This window comes from Ciona intestinalis, chromosome 3, assembly GCF_000224145.3.
Source record: "Ciona intestinalis chromosome 3, KH, whole genome shotgun sequence".
NCBI classification, from domain to species: domain Eukaryota; kingdom Metazoa; phylum Chordata; class Ascidiacea; order Phlebobranchia; family Cionidae; genus Ciona; species Ciona intestinalis.
The window spans coordinates 5,459,904-5,479,256 of record NC_020168.2 but is presented as its reverse complement, the minus strand read 5'-3'; the positions used below and the strand labels follow the sequence as shown (position 1 = coordinate 5,479,256).

Below are 19,353 nucleotides of genomic sequence, written 5' to 3'. Positions count from 1 at the left end.
TAGTACCCAACTATTTTATTACAAAAGATGCTTTTTAAGAGATAATTGACATATATTACTTAGTTTGATTACTGAAATGGGGAAGTTTACATGAAGCTGGACAATACTGCTAAAAATATATAGTTTCATATACCAGATATTTCATTATTTAACTTTTTTTATTTTGAATTATATTCAGGTTCCGCATACAGTTTGTATAAAAGAATTGTGCATTTACAGAGCAATAAAACATACTACTGTGTACATGTACTTGCGAAAACTGAAAATAGACACAATACAAAATATGTTCAAAATTAAAGGTTAAATAAAAGTGCAAGAAGACACTAGAATGAAATAACAATAATCAAATTAAATTTATTTATTTTTACAATCTCACGATTAATTTATTTTTAGAAATATAGCTTTGTTAGGTGAAAAGTAAAAATGGAGAAAAAACAATCTAAAGCAAAGGCCTACAAGTGAAATAGAAAGCAACAATGAAGCAACAGACGTTAAATATGGCCTAATACAGCTTCAATGTATTCCATGGTTATAGACTCAAGTAGAGTGGTAGCATCTGGTTTATACCACCTGCCTTTGTAGAAACCTAAGTGACCACCATGTTGCATGGCGGCGAACAGCCCTTTCTCAGATTTTCCTAAAAAGTAAAAAGTTTTGGCCAAGTTAGTTGTGATATCACTATTTAGATAAGAGAATGGGTCAACAATCTCTTGGTGTACCTTGGACCTCATCTATGTATTTAGATTAGGTACACAAAAAACAAAAGCACACAGTGTAGAAATATCCATAACTAGTTTTAGGGTTGTTTGTGTATTTTGTAAAACATTTAAAGAAATTTTAGTGTTATAGGATATTGACTAATTGGCTAGACCTATAACATTATAAATACATTTGAGAAACTTACTGCTGTAAGAAATAGGGATGTCATGCACGTCACTTATTATTAAAGGGTCGTCCTCAGAGTTTAGCAGAAGTATAGGAATGTGTATCTGCCAAAAAACATTTATCATAAAAAAATGAATAATTAAAAATGTTTTTTTTTTGTGTTTGTTTTTTTTTCCAAAATTTTTGCAGACATATTTGAAAACACTGAACACGCACAAACGCAAATAAACAGGACAACAATTCCGCATAGGTTGCTTTGTACAACAATTTCCTAACCTGCTCTTCAGTAAAGTGACTGTAACATAAATTTAAAGTTTATTTTCTGTCTGGTTCATGTATTAAAGTGACAGTGTCACATTTTGTGCTGCCACAGGCAAGGTATTGGCAAATTACGATTCTTATTTAGATTAAAGATATAAGCAACATAAACATGATCTGTTTAACAGCCTTAGGGTATTGGCAGCTTATAACCAAGATTTGGCTTATGTATTTAGGTTTGTTTTGCCCAATATCGCAAATGGTATGATACTATTAAGTACAACATTGTCCACTGTTAGCACATTGTGAAATAAAATAAGTTTACTGATTAACTTACATTGTCGATCATGTGAGCGCAGCCACACAGTGCTTTGTAGTCAACATGGCTCTTAAAGCCGTCAAAATGCCTGGAGAAATCCAAAATACAATCCATTAAGCTTAAACCTTATGGATTTTCAAATACGTAATCACACAAATTTTCCACTGCTGTGTAAATATTGGATAAGTGGGACTTTTTAATTAGACTTTGTCCCCTTTGTTTCACTATGCCAATATAATTATCTCTAAAGCTTCCCAGCTTTTCTTCCAAGCGAAACCAATCTTAGCAATGCATAATTTATAAGAACAAGTCAGTTGTGAACATAAAAGCAGCGGAATATTACATTTTCCTCCTGAAATAAAAAGCTCGCCAAAATAAAACATAGTATTACCTGAGTAACCCATCCTCAATTTCAGCTAAAGTCGTTGCCGATTCAACTTTTTTCTCGTCGTAACTTAATTTGGTGTCATTGTTGTTGGTGGGGACTTTAAACAGTTCGTTCCTAGAATATTTTTCGTTTAAATTTACAAGAAATAAATAAAACATCCAATATTAACAACTGAAGCGTTACTAATTAGATTTTAAAAGATTAGAAAACATGTGTGGCTGTTTAACAGGGGTTTGAGCCAGTGTACATTTAGTAAATGAATTTGGAACAGTCTTGTGTTAATAATGTATTGGCATTATCAAGTATAGATTATTGTATTAATTCCTTAATTAAATTAAGCATGTGGTTAGGTATGGATTATTGGTATTCAGTTGGTCAATGAATTTGTGTATAGAGTAATGCAATGGGCCAACTCCAGCCTAATTTGCATGTTAAATGACATGTAGTAGGGTATCACCCTAACAAAACAGAAACATGGTGGAAAATTAGTAAATTAAATCAAAGTAACTGTACTAAATTCCACATCTCTGACCCTGATCTGGTGGTGATAAAGTTGAACGATTCTTGTGTAATAAAGTACACTCACAGTAATGATCTGGTGCTAAAAACATTACATTTTTCTAGCACCAGATTATAAAGTAAAATGGTTGCATACCAGTGAGGTTTTAGAATTTTCTTGAAATTCATCGTCACCATGTAGTTGTAGAAACGTCCAAATCCAGATGAAAGAGCGTGGGTTGATCTGTTGGGAACAAAACATGGCTGATAATTTGTTGTGTTGTTATGTGAATCATACAGTACACTCATTGTATGAACGCATGGTAAAAATAAAAACAATAAACACAATATTAGCTGAACAATTGCAGCATACAGTCGACTATGTACATATACATATATCACATACCAAATTAGTCTAATTGTAGTGAGTACATAGATAGAGCATGTAATATTACACGAAACAATTTGAAACTATCAATATTGGGGTAAAACCAAGAACTATAAAGTTTCTTAGCAGAAATGCACACAAAAGGATTGGTTAAATATGGAAAAGAATAGAATTGGTTAGATAATAAAGTAAAAAAGTGAAATATGGATAAAATTTTGAAATATATACCTTAATCCATCATACCCTTGACACCAACTCACAGCACACACAATAGGAAGTTGCCTGGATCTGTCTTCGGCCAAATATCTAACCACAATATTTGCTCCCATGCTGAAACCAACGATCACATAACGCGAAGTTGGATATCTGCTTGTCACGCATTGTACCATGCAATCGAAATACTTTGTTTCACCTAAAATAAAGAGATGAATGGAAAATTTGTTAATTTAGGTTTTTGTTTTAGTCATTAGTTTCTGGTATGTTTATTCAAGCAAAAAAAAGGTTTTTCTAAATCAAAACAACTTTTGTACTAAATTATGTTTAATAGCATATTAAATCCTATTAAATCCTAGCAACTAGATTTATCATTCAAAAGGGACATTCAAAATGTAACACATTGACATACACACTGAAAAATACAATATCATGTAGGCCTATTTAATTGGAAAACGCAATAACCTATTTATAATGATCAGAATGCATTAATATACAATTACAGGAAACAATACTTAATATTTAGCTTTATTATTTTATAATACAAATTAACAATTGCATTACACAATACAGAATTTAGATAATGTGTTATGTTACATATTGGGACCCACCATATGTAAATATCTTTGGAGATGTCAATCGGACATTAGGCAGAGCTCCAATGTGGTTTAAAACTGCTACACGAAATCCCATGTTAACTGCATAGTGAATAAAAGTTCGAACATATTTCTTTTCCGAGGAATTGCAAATACCGGGACACACCAGTATTGTGCATTCACCTGGCAGAATATTTAAATGTTGAATTAAAAAAAAACAAACACAATAACACCTTCGAAAATGTTAAAATACAAAATAAATAAACACAGTATTGTGCATTTCCCTGATAAAATATTTATTTTGTAAATAAGGAATTCCAAAAAAGTATTTATACACAATAATCCATATGTAAACAGAGAATTACAAAAGAAATGAACACAGTAACCCAATAAGCACAAAATTACTATACATTTGTTGCATATAATAAAATAGGATGTTTTAATAAAAATATACCTGAAGAATGGTGACCGTTAACTGGTTGGAAAACATCAAATGTTATTGTTTCTTTTGTTGCCAATGTAATTGAATGACGTTTTCCGTTTGGCTGAGGGCAGTCAATTCGTCCAATTTTACCATATATGGCAGTTTGGATGTGTCCGCATTTGCCCCATAAAGATGGGGGTTGGTAGATTTCAGTCAGTGAAGGACATTTTGAAATAACTTTCTGTAAAAGATAAAAAACAACACTTTTAATTGACTGCAATTGGTATATATATACATTATATGCCGTAAATAATACATTATCTTATGTAAATAAATCTCTAACAAATACCAAATACACACTACTTTCATATTCTGTGAATAACAACCTATTCTACACTGTTGTATATACGTGTATAATAGCCGTTACCTTTATAAAACCAGATCCGGAGTGATGCAGCTTTGGTCGTGTTGTCTCATCATGAATTCGTAAAAATTTAATAAAAACGAATAACAAAATCACAGTGCCAATAGCAATGACAGGCAGCATTTCGCGACCTTGACCTAAACCGCAGACCACACCCTACCCACTACTACAGACGCGAGTGCTATATAGTTTGAAAAGAAAATGTCAGTTCGTATATCTTGATATAGTAACTTAATAACTATTTCCTCAAAATTTCTACAAAAGTCGTGACGCCGTGTTTTTCTGTGTCTAACAAACAGTTTTATAACACTAAAAGTCGTTGTTTATTAAATAAAGCTTTCTAAATCGTGAACGGGTTCGGATCAGTCCGTGTTTGATCTCACATCACGCGATCATCACGCCGCCTCCACCGGTACATTACGCAAACCGACATGACGTAATACGGAAACAAACAAGGTTGCGAATGAACTTACGTAACTGCGGAGATTCGTTGACGCGATCTTTCTTCTTCTCTCCTATTTCATTTGCGGCTTTGGTTGAGAATATGTTACACATATCGCTGCTAAATTTTAAATTAAATAAACAAGTCAATATGTTTAAACAAATTTGAAACAGACAATCACATTTATCGGACTTTTCAATTTTTATAATTTTTATTTGGGGCCGATACGGTTGACTAAAGACACATGGAACGATTCATGCGTAACCACTCCAAAAACAATAACAACTTTACTTCTTTCTTGGAAGCTTACGGCAAGATTTTGTAGCAATTCAAGTGAAATGTTTGGGTAATTGCGTCAGTAGCGCGTAGTTCATTTCGTACTTTGTTTTCGCTTCTAATTAATGTTTACTGTGCGGCATATTTGGTTTAAATTTCTTCACTATTTACACATATTTTACAACATACATTTCTGTAGTAAATTATGGGTGGAATTGGTAGTCGTTTTGTTTGTATTAAAGCATGCCAGAATGTGTCACAAACAAGAGAAACCTACAGACAAAATTACGTCGCTCCAGCCTTACCTGATGGATTGTTTGTTGATAAAGAATTTTTTTCTGTTCTTTTCCAAAGTTTAAATGAAATGAGAAAAAATGGTATAAATAAGTAAACACATTTGTTTTTCATATCAATCATGAATATTTTTAAAACAAGTCATATATATTAATTTGTTTTAAATTAAACATTTTTTTATTCAAACATAAAAGAGTGCTAGTGTACAATCCTTCAAGGTTAAAAATTAAGGGGTTACCCTTAACGTATGACCTTGTGGGTGGACTCTTTACTAGCACCCCAAAGATTAAAACATGATTAAGTTATTTTAATTAATAACAACATTTTGATTTGACTTATATATATATAATCTATATGACAGCTTAGTTTTTACTTTGTTGTTTTTATAGAATATCTTCATTCCCTATAATAAATTTTCTCCCATTGTCAATCTTGCAATAACTTTATATATGTTATGTAGAGGAAATGACAGATACCATTATTCACTGTGGAGACCGTGTGTATCCTTGTCATTCTGTTGTGCTTTATTTCTGCTGCAAATATTTTCATGACTTGGTGGTACAAGCTGTCAATGATTCTGGTAAATAATTCTGTTTATCCTAAATCGTTTTATTGTAACTTCTCCTTATGTTTTATTACTAGCATGTTTTAACAGCTATCGTATATACGTATTTTTTTATCTAATTGGTATTATCCTTTTTACCCTGAATGAAGGCATAAATGAATTCATGTTTGTTATGTTAAGTTGATTTAAATTTTATCTTCAAATAAAATTTTAAATAAAAAAATATTTTGCTAACTTAAAAATTTGCTAATTGAATTCATTGTAATCTTTTAATTATTAGACACAAAAGATGGATTGGTAATTACTGCAAAAAAATCCCAGACCAGGAGGCAAAGTTCCTGTTACAGTATATGTATACTGGCAAAGTGTCTTTGCCTTTTGATTGCATAGGAAAGTAAGTATGGTATTAAGTACAGCGATTGACATATAAGCATCGAGATTGTATCATAATTGATTCCAAGGCATACATGCATACCCATGTTCGCCACCTACGTGTACAATGCATGTTTACACATCTTTTTATAAATTACATTATAATAGAATGTGGCACATGCCCATTCATTAGTCCTCTCACCCCTACTGTCTTATATTTTTTTGCTTAATTTCAGTTTCTCCGATGCTGCAGTCCAGTGGGGACTTCACGAAAAGATAGAACTTCATGAAAAAGTTTCTCTTGGTCGTTTCTGCTCAAATTCCTCTCCTGTGTTTGACATGTTAAGCAAAATATTAATTCAAGATGAAATTGACAGTTGTTGTATACAAATATCAGAAGAGAAGTTTATGTCTGAGAAGTGAGTCTTTAAACCCACAAATTGAAATATTATTTTACCGGTATTGCTACCTTATAAGTCTGTACCCTTATACTTAAATTCACATTTTATTACTTTCAGATAAAGGGTATATCTGTATATAGTGACACAGAGCTTAATTTCTTTATCTGTGTGTCACAAAACATGTTCATGTGTGTTGCAAAAACTTTAATAATTAACAATATTCTGTGAAAAATATTAAGTTGTATTGTACGTTTGTACCAAACTATAGAACAGTTTTTAAAATTTGCTGTGCTGCAAACGAATTCAGAAAATCTAATTGTACCATAAAAGTTTAAACATCTTTAATCTTAGTAATATTAACTACAATCTTTAAGTTTAAACATATGTTTTAATAAATTAGTTTCTTTATATAAATTAACATTATGCATATGTTAAAGTAGAAATATTCACAGATTCTTTAGTTGCTTTTCTCAAGAGAGTCGAATGGAAAGTGAAAAAACGGAATTAAATTATACTGTTGTGTTATCCCCTGAGAATGGTGAAGGAATAAGATGCCATCGGTAAGTTTGGTTCCTCATTTTACAAACATTTGTTTTTTTCTAATATATTTAACTTGTTTCATTCTATTTTATATGAGAAAGGTCCTATGGCGAGGCTAAAATGCCTAATACTTTTTATTGTTTTTTAACAATAAAAGGTTCCTTCTGTTCAAAAGACATTTCAGCTAAAAAATAATTTACTTTATAAATCTGTTCCTAATTTGATTATTTCAACAATTTCAACATAAAAATGAATATTTATTTTTCCCCTAATTAATAAAAAAAATTAAATTTAAATTTTTTTTTTGAATTTTGAATGTATCACAGTAAAAAATCCCAATCTGAAATCTAACATATTTTTTATTTCAGTGAGCTGCTGTCAACTTTTAGTTCATACTTCCATAGCATGTTTAGAGTTGGTGATAGGAGTTATATGGAAGCCACAGAAGATTCTGTAAAACTGTTCGGGGTGGACCAAGATACACTACAGTATGTCAACATTTATAAAATATCCAAATTTGCCTTTTTTATAGTTTATGTCAGAAGACTATTTTCTAGGAATAGGTTGAATGTTGAATAAATGTAACTTGTTTATCATATGTGACGGGGCATTGACACTGGTTCAAAACAAGTGTTCTGTTTCATACACCTCTTGCCTGCTTACGAGTTACCACTTAACTTTGTAGGTAGATGTTTTTTTGGATTTTTTCTTTAGGTATGATGCCAGCACGTTAACCAGTGAGCCATAGAGCCAGCTGTTCCACTTTACTATCTTTGTTTGTCAGGAAATCATATAAAAAATGGATATTTATCTTTCTATTTATGCCAATAATAAAACTGCAATTCTCACAGGGTAATAGTGGATTATATTTACACTGGTAAAGTGCAATTCACTCCAGAGAACATTAATTCAATAATGAAGGCAGCTGGATGGATTTGTCCAGAATCAGAGCTTCTGAAGCAAGGGAGCTTATATTTGGTAGGTTATTGCTTATATTTTGGTATCTACAACGTATTATAACAGTTGTCTGTAAAATATTTGTTAAATAGGCTACTGTTGTTATTGGGTAGCTTTATAGTATCTTTTTTATTTTCTTGTATAAATTTCATTGAGAATGAATAGTTAGTGAAGCACATAACAAATGAGTAATGGCTATATTTGTTTTTTTGACCAAAATTGTTATTTCAACTTTTTACTGTACTGATATTTGAATCTAAGATGCCATATATGAATGTAATCAGTCTTATTAATTCGAAAAATCCAGGTTATATACCGACAAAACACATTTGTTCTTCATTTTTTCCATAAACTGTGTCACGATAATTATTAAACTGTAAATATCATTTACTAATATTGGTCAACCCATATATCGGTCAAGCATGTTATATTAATACTACCAATGCCGATTCATAACCACTAACTTTATGAACTTCTTAACTTCAGATAGAAAGAGTGACAACACAAAATTGCTTCCAAACAGAAATATTCGCAGAATCCTATGCTTTAACCCAGCTTAAAGAAGCTTGTTCTGACTTCATATTAAAAAACTTAAGCCAAACCAAAAGCACTTTATCATTTACCAAGTTATCAAGTGAATATCTAAGATCTGTTTTATCCGAAGATCGACTTTTTGCTGTTTCAGAAAAGGAGGTCAGTTTATAAAATTTTAGGTGAATTAAAATTTTCCAGCTATTGGATTAGATTTGTAAATAAAACAATATGAATTAAAGTGTTCTGAACTTGATTTTGTTTTGTCTATATAAAAGTTGATCAAATTATGGCAAGAAACCCTGAATCAATAGACTGTTTATTTATGTCTGTATAAATGTTTAAAAGTGCCTTACTCAAACCTATACCTGTATTTTTTTGTTTTTTAATCAATTGTTCAAATAAAAGTTTAATCAAAAAGAACTAACACAACAAAAAAACGAAAAATGTTTAAAGGACCCCAAAAGAAAATAAAGACATCTTTAAATAAGTGATCTGCGCTACAAGCATAACCTTTGAAGCTAATTTTCTAATAAAAATTAAAACTTTATTTTTCTTCCCCAACCAGTTGTTTGATGCTGTTTTGGATTGGGGAGTGTCGCACTCAGCTGTGGAGGTTCTGGATCTTCTCAGTAAGGTCATTCGTACTTCTCTGATGGAAATTTCGGAGCTGGAGGCATCGGTGGAGGCCGTGATGAACTTTGGGATACCCTCGCATCCAACTGTGGACTTCTTCAAAGATTCTTTGAGGTTTGCTCATCTTGCTCCAATGGAGGAACGGATCCTGGAGACGGGGCAGCAACATCGGAACTGCAGCACTGAGGTAGTTGATGGGACTTGTTTTAAGATATTTTACTCTTTGAGATATTTATTTTTTGCAATTACATGTTTGTGGTAAATTTATTCTTTTTGTTTTAGACTGTGGTGTTGTTGACTTATTACTATCAGAATTTGACCCTTCAAAAGTAAGTTATATTTCATGCATTTAATTTTATAAATATAATAATGTGCAATGATAAAAGAGTTGCATTTAATTTATTGTTCAAAATTCTCAAGCACCTGAAATAAATTGCGAAAATTTATAACACTATCTCAGGAACAACAAATTGATGATATAGATAAAACGTTTTGTTTGAAATAGGCTGTGCAGAACGCAGGATTTTAAGGAATCAACAGAAACTTTCAAGAAAGTGTTAGAACCAACAGACATAAACAGCATTTGTTCAAAATCCTGCAGCTCCTACCAACCTAGTATGTTTGTCATTTGTTTGTTTTTATTGTAGATTTGATTATATTTAGTTTGTTTTGACACAATTTTGTAAATATGCATTTTGGAATAAGATAAAATTTATTTACTTCAATATAACTTTATTCTCCAGATAATAAAAAATCAAATATTTATCCCCAAAAAAGACTAAATTTAAAAAAAAACTTTTAAATATGATATTTATTATATATTTTTATTTTTCAGGGATTCCAATGGTATGCTATGCTGTGCAAGTGGTGAATGGCAGGATCTTTATTACTGGTCAGTGTTAAATACTATTTAAACATAACTTAATTTTAGTATACTTAACTGTCAGAACATTTACACTTGACAGTGGCCAAGCATTATGTTAAATGCAGTATCAGTTGGTATGGCTGGTTAACATAGAATTGTTATTTAGACAACAGATATATGCAAATTGGTTTTCATGAATTATCATTAAAATCAAGCTTTGTCTGGCATCATGGCCCATTGGTTAGAGAGCTCACATTGTAACCAAGGTATACTGGGTTCAATGCTCGGTGCTGCTACTATTGTGAGTATGCACTCCAACCCAATTCCCATGTGAAAACATATCAACCACCAAATCACTTATGTGGTAACTCGAAATGGGTCAGAGGAGCATCCAATTGAAGCAGTTATTTTTTTCATTGACAAGAATAGTGAATTATGATTTGTGTGAAATATATTTGTACATATTACTTTCAAGATAGAACATCATTTTTCATTATTATTTTGATAAAAAATATGTGATATTCTTCAAACTTTAAACTCTATATATTTTTCCACAGGTGGTTTTTACTGCTCAAAAACAAAACGTCCATTAGGAACTGTGTTTGATACAACACTGGTGTATTGTCCAAAGAGACACCAGTGGTTCCATGGTCCAACCATGAACAATGCTCGCCATTCACATGATATGCTGTTGGTTGGTGACAGCATATATGTCATTGGTAACTACTTTTTGTTGTGTGTTATCATGTTTTTATATGTGATGAATGTGTAAAAAAAAAGAAATGTTCAAAATAGTAAAAGTTTAGATTTAGTTAATTAAATATGCTAGGGTTTTGTAAAACTGCCTTTTGTAAAAAAGTCTTATGAAAATATTCAAGAATTTGCTCGCAGCCCCTTTTAATCTGCTAGAATTTAACCTGACCCTTCAAGGTGAATAGTATAATATATGCAGGACTTTGTGTAAAATTTGTGTACTCTCAGCAAAGCTTGAACTTCGAAACCCCAGTAAAGACCATGTATAAAATAGTATGAAACATGCCTATATAAAATAGTACATAACATAACTATATTTCATTTTTCTTATTTTTATACACCAGGTGGAAAATGGTTTGAAACAAACCAACGTATTGGAGGAATGTCAAGCAGGAAAAACATCAACACGATTGAACGACTTCGTATTTCTGGGGGGGTGTGGGAGAAGATCGGAAAGTTTCCTGCAAGTAAATATTTGTTTTAAAAAAGGTTTTGTAATGTGTAATAGGGCAATATTTTTTGATCATTATTATGATGGATATCTGTTATGATATAAGATTCCAATTGGTAGGTAAAAATAGTTATATTATATGGTATAATAAATAATATAAAAGAGTAACTTACCTCTCTTAAGTAGCCAAATTTCTTGTAATTATAAACAAAAATGAGCGTATGAATAAAACACTTCAACTTTTAATTGTTCTGAACTGCTATATGTTTTAAACAAAAAATGTAGTCATTATTTTTTACCCAACAGAAGAGAAAGTGTTAAAACACATAAGTGTTGCACTCAGCTCTGTGATCTACATGTTCTGCTCAGGTAAAGTAACTTCACAACTTACATTACATCGCTATTCCACCAGGGAACAAGACTGGATGCCACCTGTTAATATAACTACACCAATTTACTCTCCCATACAGTGTATGGTAGGTGATTTTTGCATGATTTTTTGCTTTTTTTGGTAGGTGATTTTTTATAATTTTTTGCTTTTGTATATGAGTGGTGCTAGCTTTAGGCCACAAACATGTAAACTGAAATGTAGGTCAGCAAAATTCTTGCTCTAAGAGCCAAAATACAATGATGTAAATGGCAGCAACAGTACAGATATATATATATATATATATGTATGTAAAGCTAAACTAACTCCATGCATAACCTTAAGAACTTTGTAATATCAGCATTATTTTTATACAGGCCACATTTAAAGGGAAGATATATGGATTTTCAATTTTTGGAACAAAGTATCGGGTATGGCAGCATAAAAGTGGTTTAGTTTAATTGCAAACTACTTTCCCAATATATATATATATATATAAAATACTTTTTCTTGTTTTAACTCAATTCAGAAATGGCCACTCAATTTAGTTACATCATTTTTAAAAAAATAAATATTATACAGTTCTTTTGTTGTTATATACACCTATAGATATATTCTACTGCTCTTTTTTATTATTGCACAATTCCTATATACAGGTGTTCCCCTTTGATAATTCTGTAAACCCAAGATTCGAAGACTGCATAGGTCTTATTAAACGCGGTGAAAATAAACCATTTTTCTACAACGAGCAACTTATTACTGTGAGAAAAGATCGCTCCAAGCCTTACAGTAAGCAGTGGAAAGTTAAGGTGCAACCCTTTGAAGCTGCCCTGTATCAGGTATGTACACAAAAACATCTTTTCTGTTTGAAAAATGCAACTTTTTATTTTTTTTATTCTGGCGTCCCGGGGCAACCACACTTGTTATAAGACAGTATTTTATACAACATGTGTAACATTGTGAGTTTTTGTTGTTGATATAATTAACTACGCATAGTGACTTTGCCATTGTTCAAATACAATTTTTTATGCCAAGTTTTCTCTATATATTTTAGATCCTACATGAGATTCAGGGCAGAGACATGAGATTTGAGCCATAAAATATCCTGACTAAAATTCATATACTTTCCAATAAATTTAACAAAAATTCATACAATCCCTTTTATTTCAGCCTGAAATGGAACTTGGAGCTGGAGATGAAACTCCACCGACGGAAAATATTGTCGTACTTCATACTTATCTACCTGAGTTATAAACTGACATATTCTTACTTACTTGCTGTATGGTGTTGCATTTCTTACCAAACCAAATCACTGTTTTCATATTTTAAATTGTTGCTTTATATATTCATATTATGTATTAGTTCATCTGTATTTATGGTAATGGGCAAACCCTCGGCAAAATCCCCTGTCTTCTGCTGTGCCTACAGGACCTCTCCCATGTACAGAAATAAATGTATACTAGTGTTTTAAACATACATGCAGTGGCGCAGCCAGGGGGTTTAGGGGATCCCCCCCTCCTTTTAAACAAAAAAAAATAATTAAAAAAAAAATTGAAATTTTTTTGATTAAACCCCCCCTTATTTTTTTTCTGGCTGCGCCACTGCATACATGACGCAGTTTTTGAATGTTAATGATACAGAAAGTTTCACTCGCCTGGTGTTGCATAGTTTCGCTTTTAAATAGTTAGACATTTCAATACAATTGTATATCTTTTTATTTATTTTTAATATGAAATTTTTGCTTTTTTATTTTAGATTGATTTTCGTTAAAAGTTCCAATTTTTATGTTATTAATCGTGTGTTTTATACTATATTTGTATTCATGCGTTTTCATTAAATTTATTTGTTCTCAATAGGTCAAGAGTGTAAAACTTCCAAACCAACTCTAATGAGAGTTGTTGCAATTTGTTTTTCTTTTAAATGGGAAGTCCTGTAAGTAGAGTCATTCAAGCATGTCCAAACGTGGAAAAAAAGAGAATTTCTCAAAAGTTCAAACCCCTGCCCAACCCCGGCAACAGATTGTATTCTGATAATCAACTATGGGTTGAAATACTTGGCAACTTGAACAACATGAGGCACTCTGGTAAGAAAAAAGTCTTATTCTGTTTTCACAGTTTTTTTCTGTTTTTACAAAAACATTTTTTTTCTTTTGTTTTTTACAGTTTTTTCCTATTTTTCCCAAAAAGCTTACGACAAATTTAATTCTCCTAAAAACTTACTTGAATGCTGGACCAAATTTATGTTTTTTAGGTAGCATGGTGGACTTAGTAATTGTGAATGGTGAACACTCATACCCTTGTCATTCTGTTGTTATGTGTGCAAGATCAAAATACTTTCATGACTTAGTTGAAGCTAGTGTAGCAACAACCAATGGTAAATTGGTCAAAAATTATGCAGACAATTTTGTTTTATTGAAATGTTGTTTTGACGTCACAGTTAAGTGGTTTTAATAAGGTATTATCGTTTACCTGCCGTCTGTATCAGCAGAACCGGAACAGTATGACAAAGAGATAGTTCATTAAATTGTCAATTGTTTATCAGAGTTATAAAACCTGTGTTAAATAAAATAAATAAGTTATATTCAATTATAATAAGCCTGATAGCAACATTATATATATTAAGAGTAGTGTTTGACCTAACTGTAATGTTTATTTTTAAATAAATTATTTTGTTTCAAATAAAATTTTGTATTATTAATTTTACCTGACATGTGTTTTGTTTGAAACAGGTACAATTTGCTTCAATTCTCCTGTTCATTTAAAAGTTTGTGAAATTAAAGATATTATTGCTGTAAAGTTGTTGGAATATATCTACACTGGGTGTATTAGCATTCCATTTCAACATTCAAAAGAGTAAGTCTTGTATTCAGAGCACTGGCGTAAAGTTACGGGGTTGCAGGGTTGCCTGGCAACCCTTTGATTTTCTCCATACTAATAATGCGTAAGGAATTACGTTCGACCAAACGAAGACGCCATTATTACTGCGAACAAACTTCGTTTACGTTCGTTAAAATATGTCAATACCGATGCGTCATTCACGACACAAACGCATTCAACTGGTATTTAAACTCCTGTTTGCTAAATAATTCACGTGTGAATCGCTATTGTGACGTCAGTAATCAACGTGTGAATCGCTATTATGTCGTAATCAATTGCCAGGTTCAAACAACCGCTATTATGATGCAATGGCATCCACGTGTGAATCCCTACTATTTCGTAATAAATATGCTGCTTGCCTGAGGAAAACATTGCATATAAATATAAAGCAGTGTTGGAAACGTTTTAGGCAGTTTATTTCCGCGATATTTTGTTCTGGAAACCTACTATTTCCGACGGACGGGTCTTCGTTTGTAAGATAACCACACACTCGTGCGGGCTTGACGAAAGGCGCATGCGACATAGCTACTGTGACGTCACTCGCCAGGCAATCGGATTCGACCGTTTCTCATTACACGGACTCGCCGAACGCGCGTAATTTTAATTTGTCTCATCCCTACGTAATTCTGAATACGTTTACGTTTGTATGAGCTTTTACAAAGCACATATTTAAAGGGTTGCAAACCGAAAACAAAGGGTTGCAAACCGCCGGTAGGCGCGAAAACTTCCTTTTTTTCTGCTTTTTGCAACCCTAACGTTTAGTAAAACTTTACGCCTATGATTCAGAGCAGTTTTAATTGTACCAATATAAAAGTTTATATTTATAACAGCATGGAGTAAAATGATATGTTTTCATTCTCTCTTCTCGTTTCATTTGGTAGTAAACAAAGAATATTTACATAATTATATTATAAAAGTCCTGCTACTCTAAAAAAGCGTTGGTAATTGTGTTTTTTTAAATTAACACACACAGAAAATATTGGATTTAGGTGCTAACGGTATCCCGTCTTACCCCACCGTATATGTTAAGGTTTGTGGATGCCTCTGTGAAGTGGGGGGTGAACGACTACATTGAATTTCATGAGAAAGTAAGTCTTAGTCAATATTATTCCCGCCGATCATCATCTGTTCTCTTCCACTCTGTCTTCTCGGATGAGGAGCTGAGGGATCTGAGCATCAACATCCAGGAGACGGACATCATTATCATGATGAGGTAAATTTTATGAACAATTTTTTTTATTGGAATTCTAACTTGGAATTAATTAGATACAAATGGCTCGTTGTTTGTCTGCGCCCCCTCTTTGGTTGACTGATTATAAAAATGCTTGAATTATTTAACTGCTTTGTAATATATTACTTAAAAATATTTTAGTTGAAAAAGAGTTAAAGTTATTAATTTCTATTAAAACATACTTTTCCTATTAAAGTATTATTATATACAACCCGTACAACATTTTTTTTCAGGTTTTCTGAATACTTCTCAGTGGCGAAGAACACGATGCTAACTTCAAATTTTGTTGTCATGCCACTGTCTGGAAAAGGAGTCCACTGTCACCGGTAAATCCATAAAATTTCCTGTTACTTCTGCTACCAGGCATAATGTAAATAAACGTCGGAAATACACAACATTTTTTCATACCAAATGAGCTGTAGAAAGATTATTTAAAATTAACTTTTTTTTAATTTTCATTTTCCTAAAAATTTTATTTTTAACCCTTACCCAACATCCTGTACTCAGTGAGGTCTTAGTGAGCTGTAGCGATTATTTCCGATGCATGCTCTCTACTTGTTCATTCAAGGAATCCAAACAAGACTGTGTTCAACTTCAAGATATAGATCATGCCACGCTAAGGTAGAATAAATTCTAATTTGTATTTGTTTAATTTATTATCTGACGTTAACACTAAATACATTATGACCTATTGATTATCACTTAATTACCTAAAAATATTACTTATTTATCTGGACTTATAACATAACCGACTAGGTATTGTTTTAGTCTTACACACCATGTGTAACATATATATCGGTTGCCTATATTTTTCGAGTTAATATGCAGCTGTTTTTTTAGATTGGTGAGTTATAACGCAGGTACATTGCATATCATGTGACAATAATATTATTCACCAGCAGGATTTTGCTATATTAATACACAAAGGGGTAGATGTATTAAACTTAAACCTCGTCCTACTATTTAACTGCATTTAGTTTTGTGTTATTCTACAGACTGATCATACAGTATTTCTACACCAGCAAAGTTCACTTCACATCTTCTAATGCAGCACAGATTGCAAAGGCAACTGGATGGTTGTGTCCGTGTTTGAATATTTATAATGAAGCTTCGAATTATTTGGTAAGTCTACAGGATAATATATATATACCTTAAATTAAAAGAGTTTATTTAAAATTAAGAAGTTACAGTTTAAAATAAAGAAAAATCATAATTACTTACAAATTCGGTTTAATTTTAGAAATATTTTTATAGAAGATTTTGGATTCAATTACAATTCAGAAACAGACCTACTGTATAATGGATAAAGGATATTGTGACACAGTGTATATATCTTTTTAACTATAGGTTTTTAACGATAAAAATTTGGAAAAAATCAAATTGGTTAAAACTTTTTATCTTTTATAGCCATATTTGCCTATGTTTTATACAGATGGCATGTCTTAGTTGTGACAATTGCTTTGAAATGGAAGAGCTGGGCAGAGATTATGCCTTGCATGAACTACACAGTGCAGCAATGGAATTCATATTAAACAACATGTGGAATTTAACCGACACCGAGCAGTTTTTAAACCTCCACGAAGAAATATTGAGGATTTATCTCAGTAGTGATGCTTTGCAAGCTATGCAGGAAAAACAGGTAAAAAATTTAGTATAACTTTTAGATATGGAAAATATTGCATTCGAGTCATTCGACTACAGGTATAAAAATTGTTTTAACATTTGGGGTTAGATAGGAAAAAAATGCTTTTCTTGTTTTTATGTTTAAATTGGTGATACTGGTATTCTCATATGCTTTCCTGATATATAGTTTAATTGGGTGTTTAAATTTGAATTTCAAATAACTGCCTATCGACTAGTAGTCAAGTAGTGTACATTTTGGCATATTTCAAAACATACCTTGTAAAATTAGGAGAGTTAGAAAATGTTACTATTCACTTTTATATTTATATTGTGTCAGAAAAGTGTTCCTTTTTTTAAAAAATTTATTTTTTGAATTTTAAAGGTGTTTAAAATTGATTCGAATTTTTGATATTTTACTCTAATTTTTCAGGTGTTTCTTGCAATTATAAAGTGGGGAGTTCGCCATGGAGTCAACTCAATGTTAAATCTTATCTCTGAAACTGTGAGGATTTCATTGATGAATGTGTCCGAGTTAGAAGAGTGTCTTACTCTTGTAAGCAGCCTCTCGATCCCGGAGCGAAAACTCCTGGAAGATAAATTTAAAATCTGGTTACGTAACATCAACATTTCACCCATTGAAGAAAGACTCAAATTTTCCAGACAAAGGCACAGATCTTGTAGCACTGAAGTAAGTTTATTGGTTGTAGTCAGCGCTTATATGTTGTTTATGTACTGAGGTCTCTTCAACTGTGTCCAAAGCTTAGGTTATACTTTCACTAACTAATCATAATTTGTTTTAGTTTTATTTTTAGTCTGCATTATATAAAATATCATCCATTAAGAAAAATCATCTAAATTGTCAGCCATGCAAGGTCACACCCAAAAACAAGGTGTATGAAACAGAATACATGTGTTATAACAACTGTTGTTTATCTGGGTATAGAAAAAAAAACAAGATACATTCATTTATGTTCATATTGTCTAAGTTGAGGCTAATAGGCCAACTCTGGCCTAAATCCTAGATTTTCTGTCATTCCTTGCCATGGGACCTCAACCATATAGAATAAAAGATTTATAATACTATGTTTCTTGTTATGTTTTAGACAGTGGTTCTTATCAGCAGCCCAAACAATAAATTGGAACTTCACAGGTAACTTTTTTGGTTAAATATTTATTCATATAATCTAACCATTGTACCATATAAAAATAAAATATATTTATATTTGATGTAAATATATCATATAATGGTACTATGACAAAAACAATATAATATGAATTACCAGTAAAGTGGTCACCATTAAAAGTAAAACGCACTATGGTTAAAAAGATATTCAACTTTTTAGTATTTAACCATTTTTTTAACAAATTATATTTAACAGTTTGTACCGAGCCAATCAAATTGGTGAAGATTCTGCTCACTTTACAATTCTGAATGATTCTCAAACTTTACTTAATTCTTCATGTTCACAATGTTGCAGTGTGCTACCAATGGGTAATTTGTCATTCTGTTATCTGTATTACTAGTGTACTTGTTTTTGTTCAAAAACTTCATATATACTTTTTTTATTATTTATTTTTTTCAGTGTTTTATTTCATCAGATATGCAGGTTGAAAAATGTCCCAAAAAATGTTTTCTATTCTTTAATTTGTGAAATTAAACATTTCAATTTAATTACAGATAGTTCCTACAAAGGACGAGCTTGTGCTGTATTTGACAATAAACTTTTCCTAACGGGTAAATACACTTTTATACATAAAAAGGCTTTTGACCGGCCCCGTG

General features: G+C 31.6%; 3 protein-coding genes across 5 annotated transcripts in view; 2 read left to right on the top strand and 1 right to left on the bottom strand.

The window, feature by feature from the left end:
- Positions 1-144: 144 nt before the first annotated feature.
- On the bottom strand, positions 145-4,583 carry LOC100185844 (monoacylglycerol lipase ABHD2-like). Its single transcript, XM_002129195.5, has 9 exons — positions 4,397-4,583; positions 4,000-4,210; positions 3,561-3,728; positions 2,965-3,148; positions 2,506-2,592; positions 1,854-1,964; positions 1,481-1,550; positions 905-989; positions 145-637 (listed from the first exon to the last, which is right to left on the bottom strand). Exons 1-9 carry the CDS (start codon positions 4,514-4,516, stop codon positions 492-494), a joined length of 1,182 nt encoding a protein of 393 aa, XP_002129231.1. The 5' UTR covers positions 4,517-4,583; the 3' UTR covers positions 145-491.
- On the top strand, positions 4,549-13,467 carry LOC100177917 (kelch-like protein 9). Of its 2 annotated transcripts, none has more exons than XM_026833748.1 (18): positions 4,549-5,181; positions 5,866-5,985; positions 6,251-6,364; positions 6,579-6,761; positions 7,196-7,303; positions 7,652-7,771; positions 8,135-8,261; positions 8,727-8,933; positions 9,340-9,594; positions 9,690-9,736; positions 9,913-10,022; positions 10,243-10,299; positions 10,830-10,991; positions 11,370-11,492; positions 11,783-11,952; positions 12,221-12,274; positions 12,500-12,682; positions 13,014-13,467. In XM_026833748.1, exons 3-18 carry the CDS (start codon positions 6,321-6,323, stop codon positions 13,095-13,097), a joined length of 2,034 nt encoding a protein of 677 aa, XP_026689549.1. In that variant the 5' UTR covers positions 4,549-5,181; positions 5,866-5,985; positions 6,251-6,320; the 3' UTR covers positions 13,098-13,467. The 2 variants fall into 2 exon arrangements, with proteins under 2 accessions (XP_026689549.1, XP_009858183.2); XM_009859881.3 differs by having other exon boundaries at positions 4,549-5,488.
- A 3-nt stretch (positions 13,468-13,470) lies between these two features.
- LOC100175584 (kelch-like protein 28) overlaps positions 13,471-19,353 on the top strand; it is an 8,448-nt gene continuing 2,565 nt past the window's right edge. Inside the window, exons 1-12 of one of the 2 annotated variants that reach the window (XM_009859777.3) lie at positions 13,471-13,926; positions 14,094-14,216; positions 14,572-14,695; positions 15,750-15,932; positions 16,184-16,276; positions 16,458-16,571; positions 16,946-17,072; positions 17,383-17,589; positions 18,004-18,261; positions 18,677-18,723; positions 18,953-19,065; positions 19,252-19,308. In XM_009859777.3, coding sequence (XP_009858079.1) covers positions 13,764-13,926; positions 14,094-14,216; positions 14,572-14,695; positions 15,750-15,932; positions 16,184-16,276; positions 16,458-16,571; positions 16,946-17,072; positions 17,383-17,589; positions 18,004-18,261; positions 18,677-18,723; positions 18,953-19,065; positions 19,252-19,308 — 1,609 coding nt within the window. In that variant the 5' untranslated portion in view covers positions 13,471-13,763. The remainder of the gene's footprint in view (positions 13,927-14,093; positions 14,217-14,571; positions 14,696-15,749; positions 15,933-16,183; positions 16,277-16,457; positions 16,572-16,945; positions 17,073-17,382; positions 17,590-18,003; positions 18,262-18,676; positions 18,724-18,952; positions 19,066-19,251; positions 19,309-19,353) is intronic. The other variant, XM_026833747.1, reaches the window with a different exon arrangement.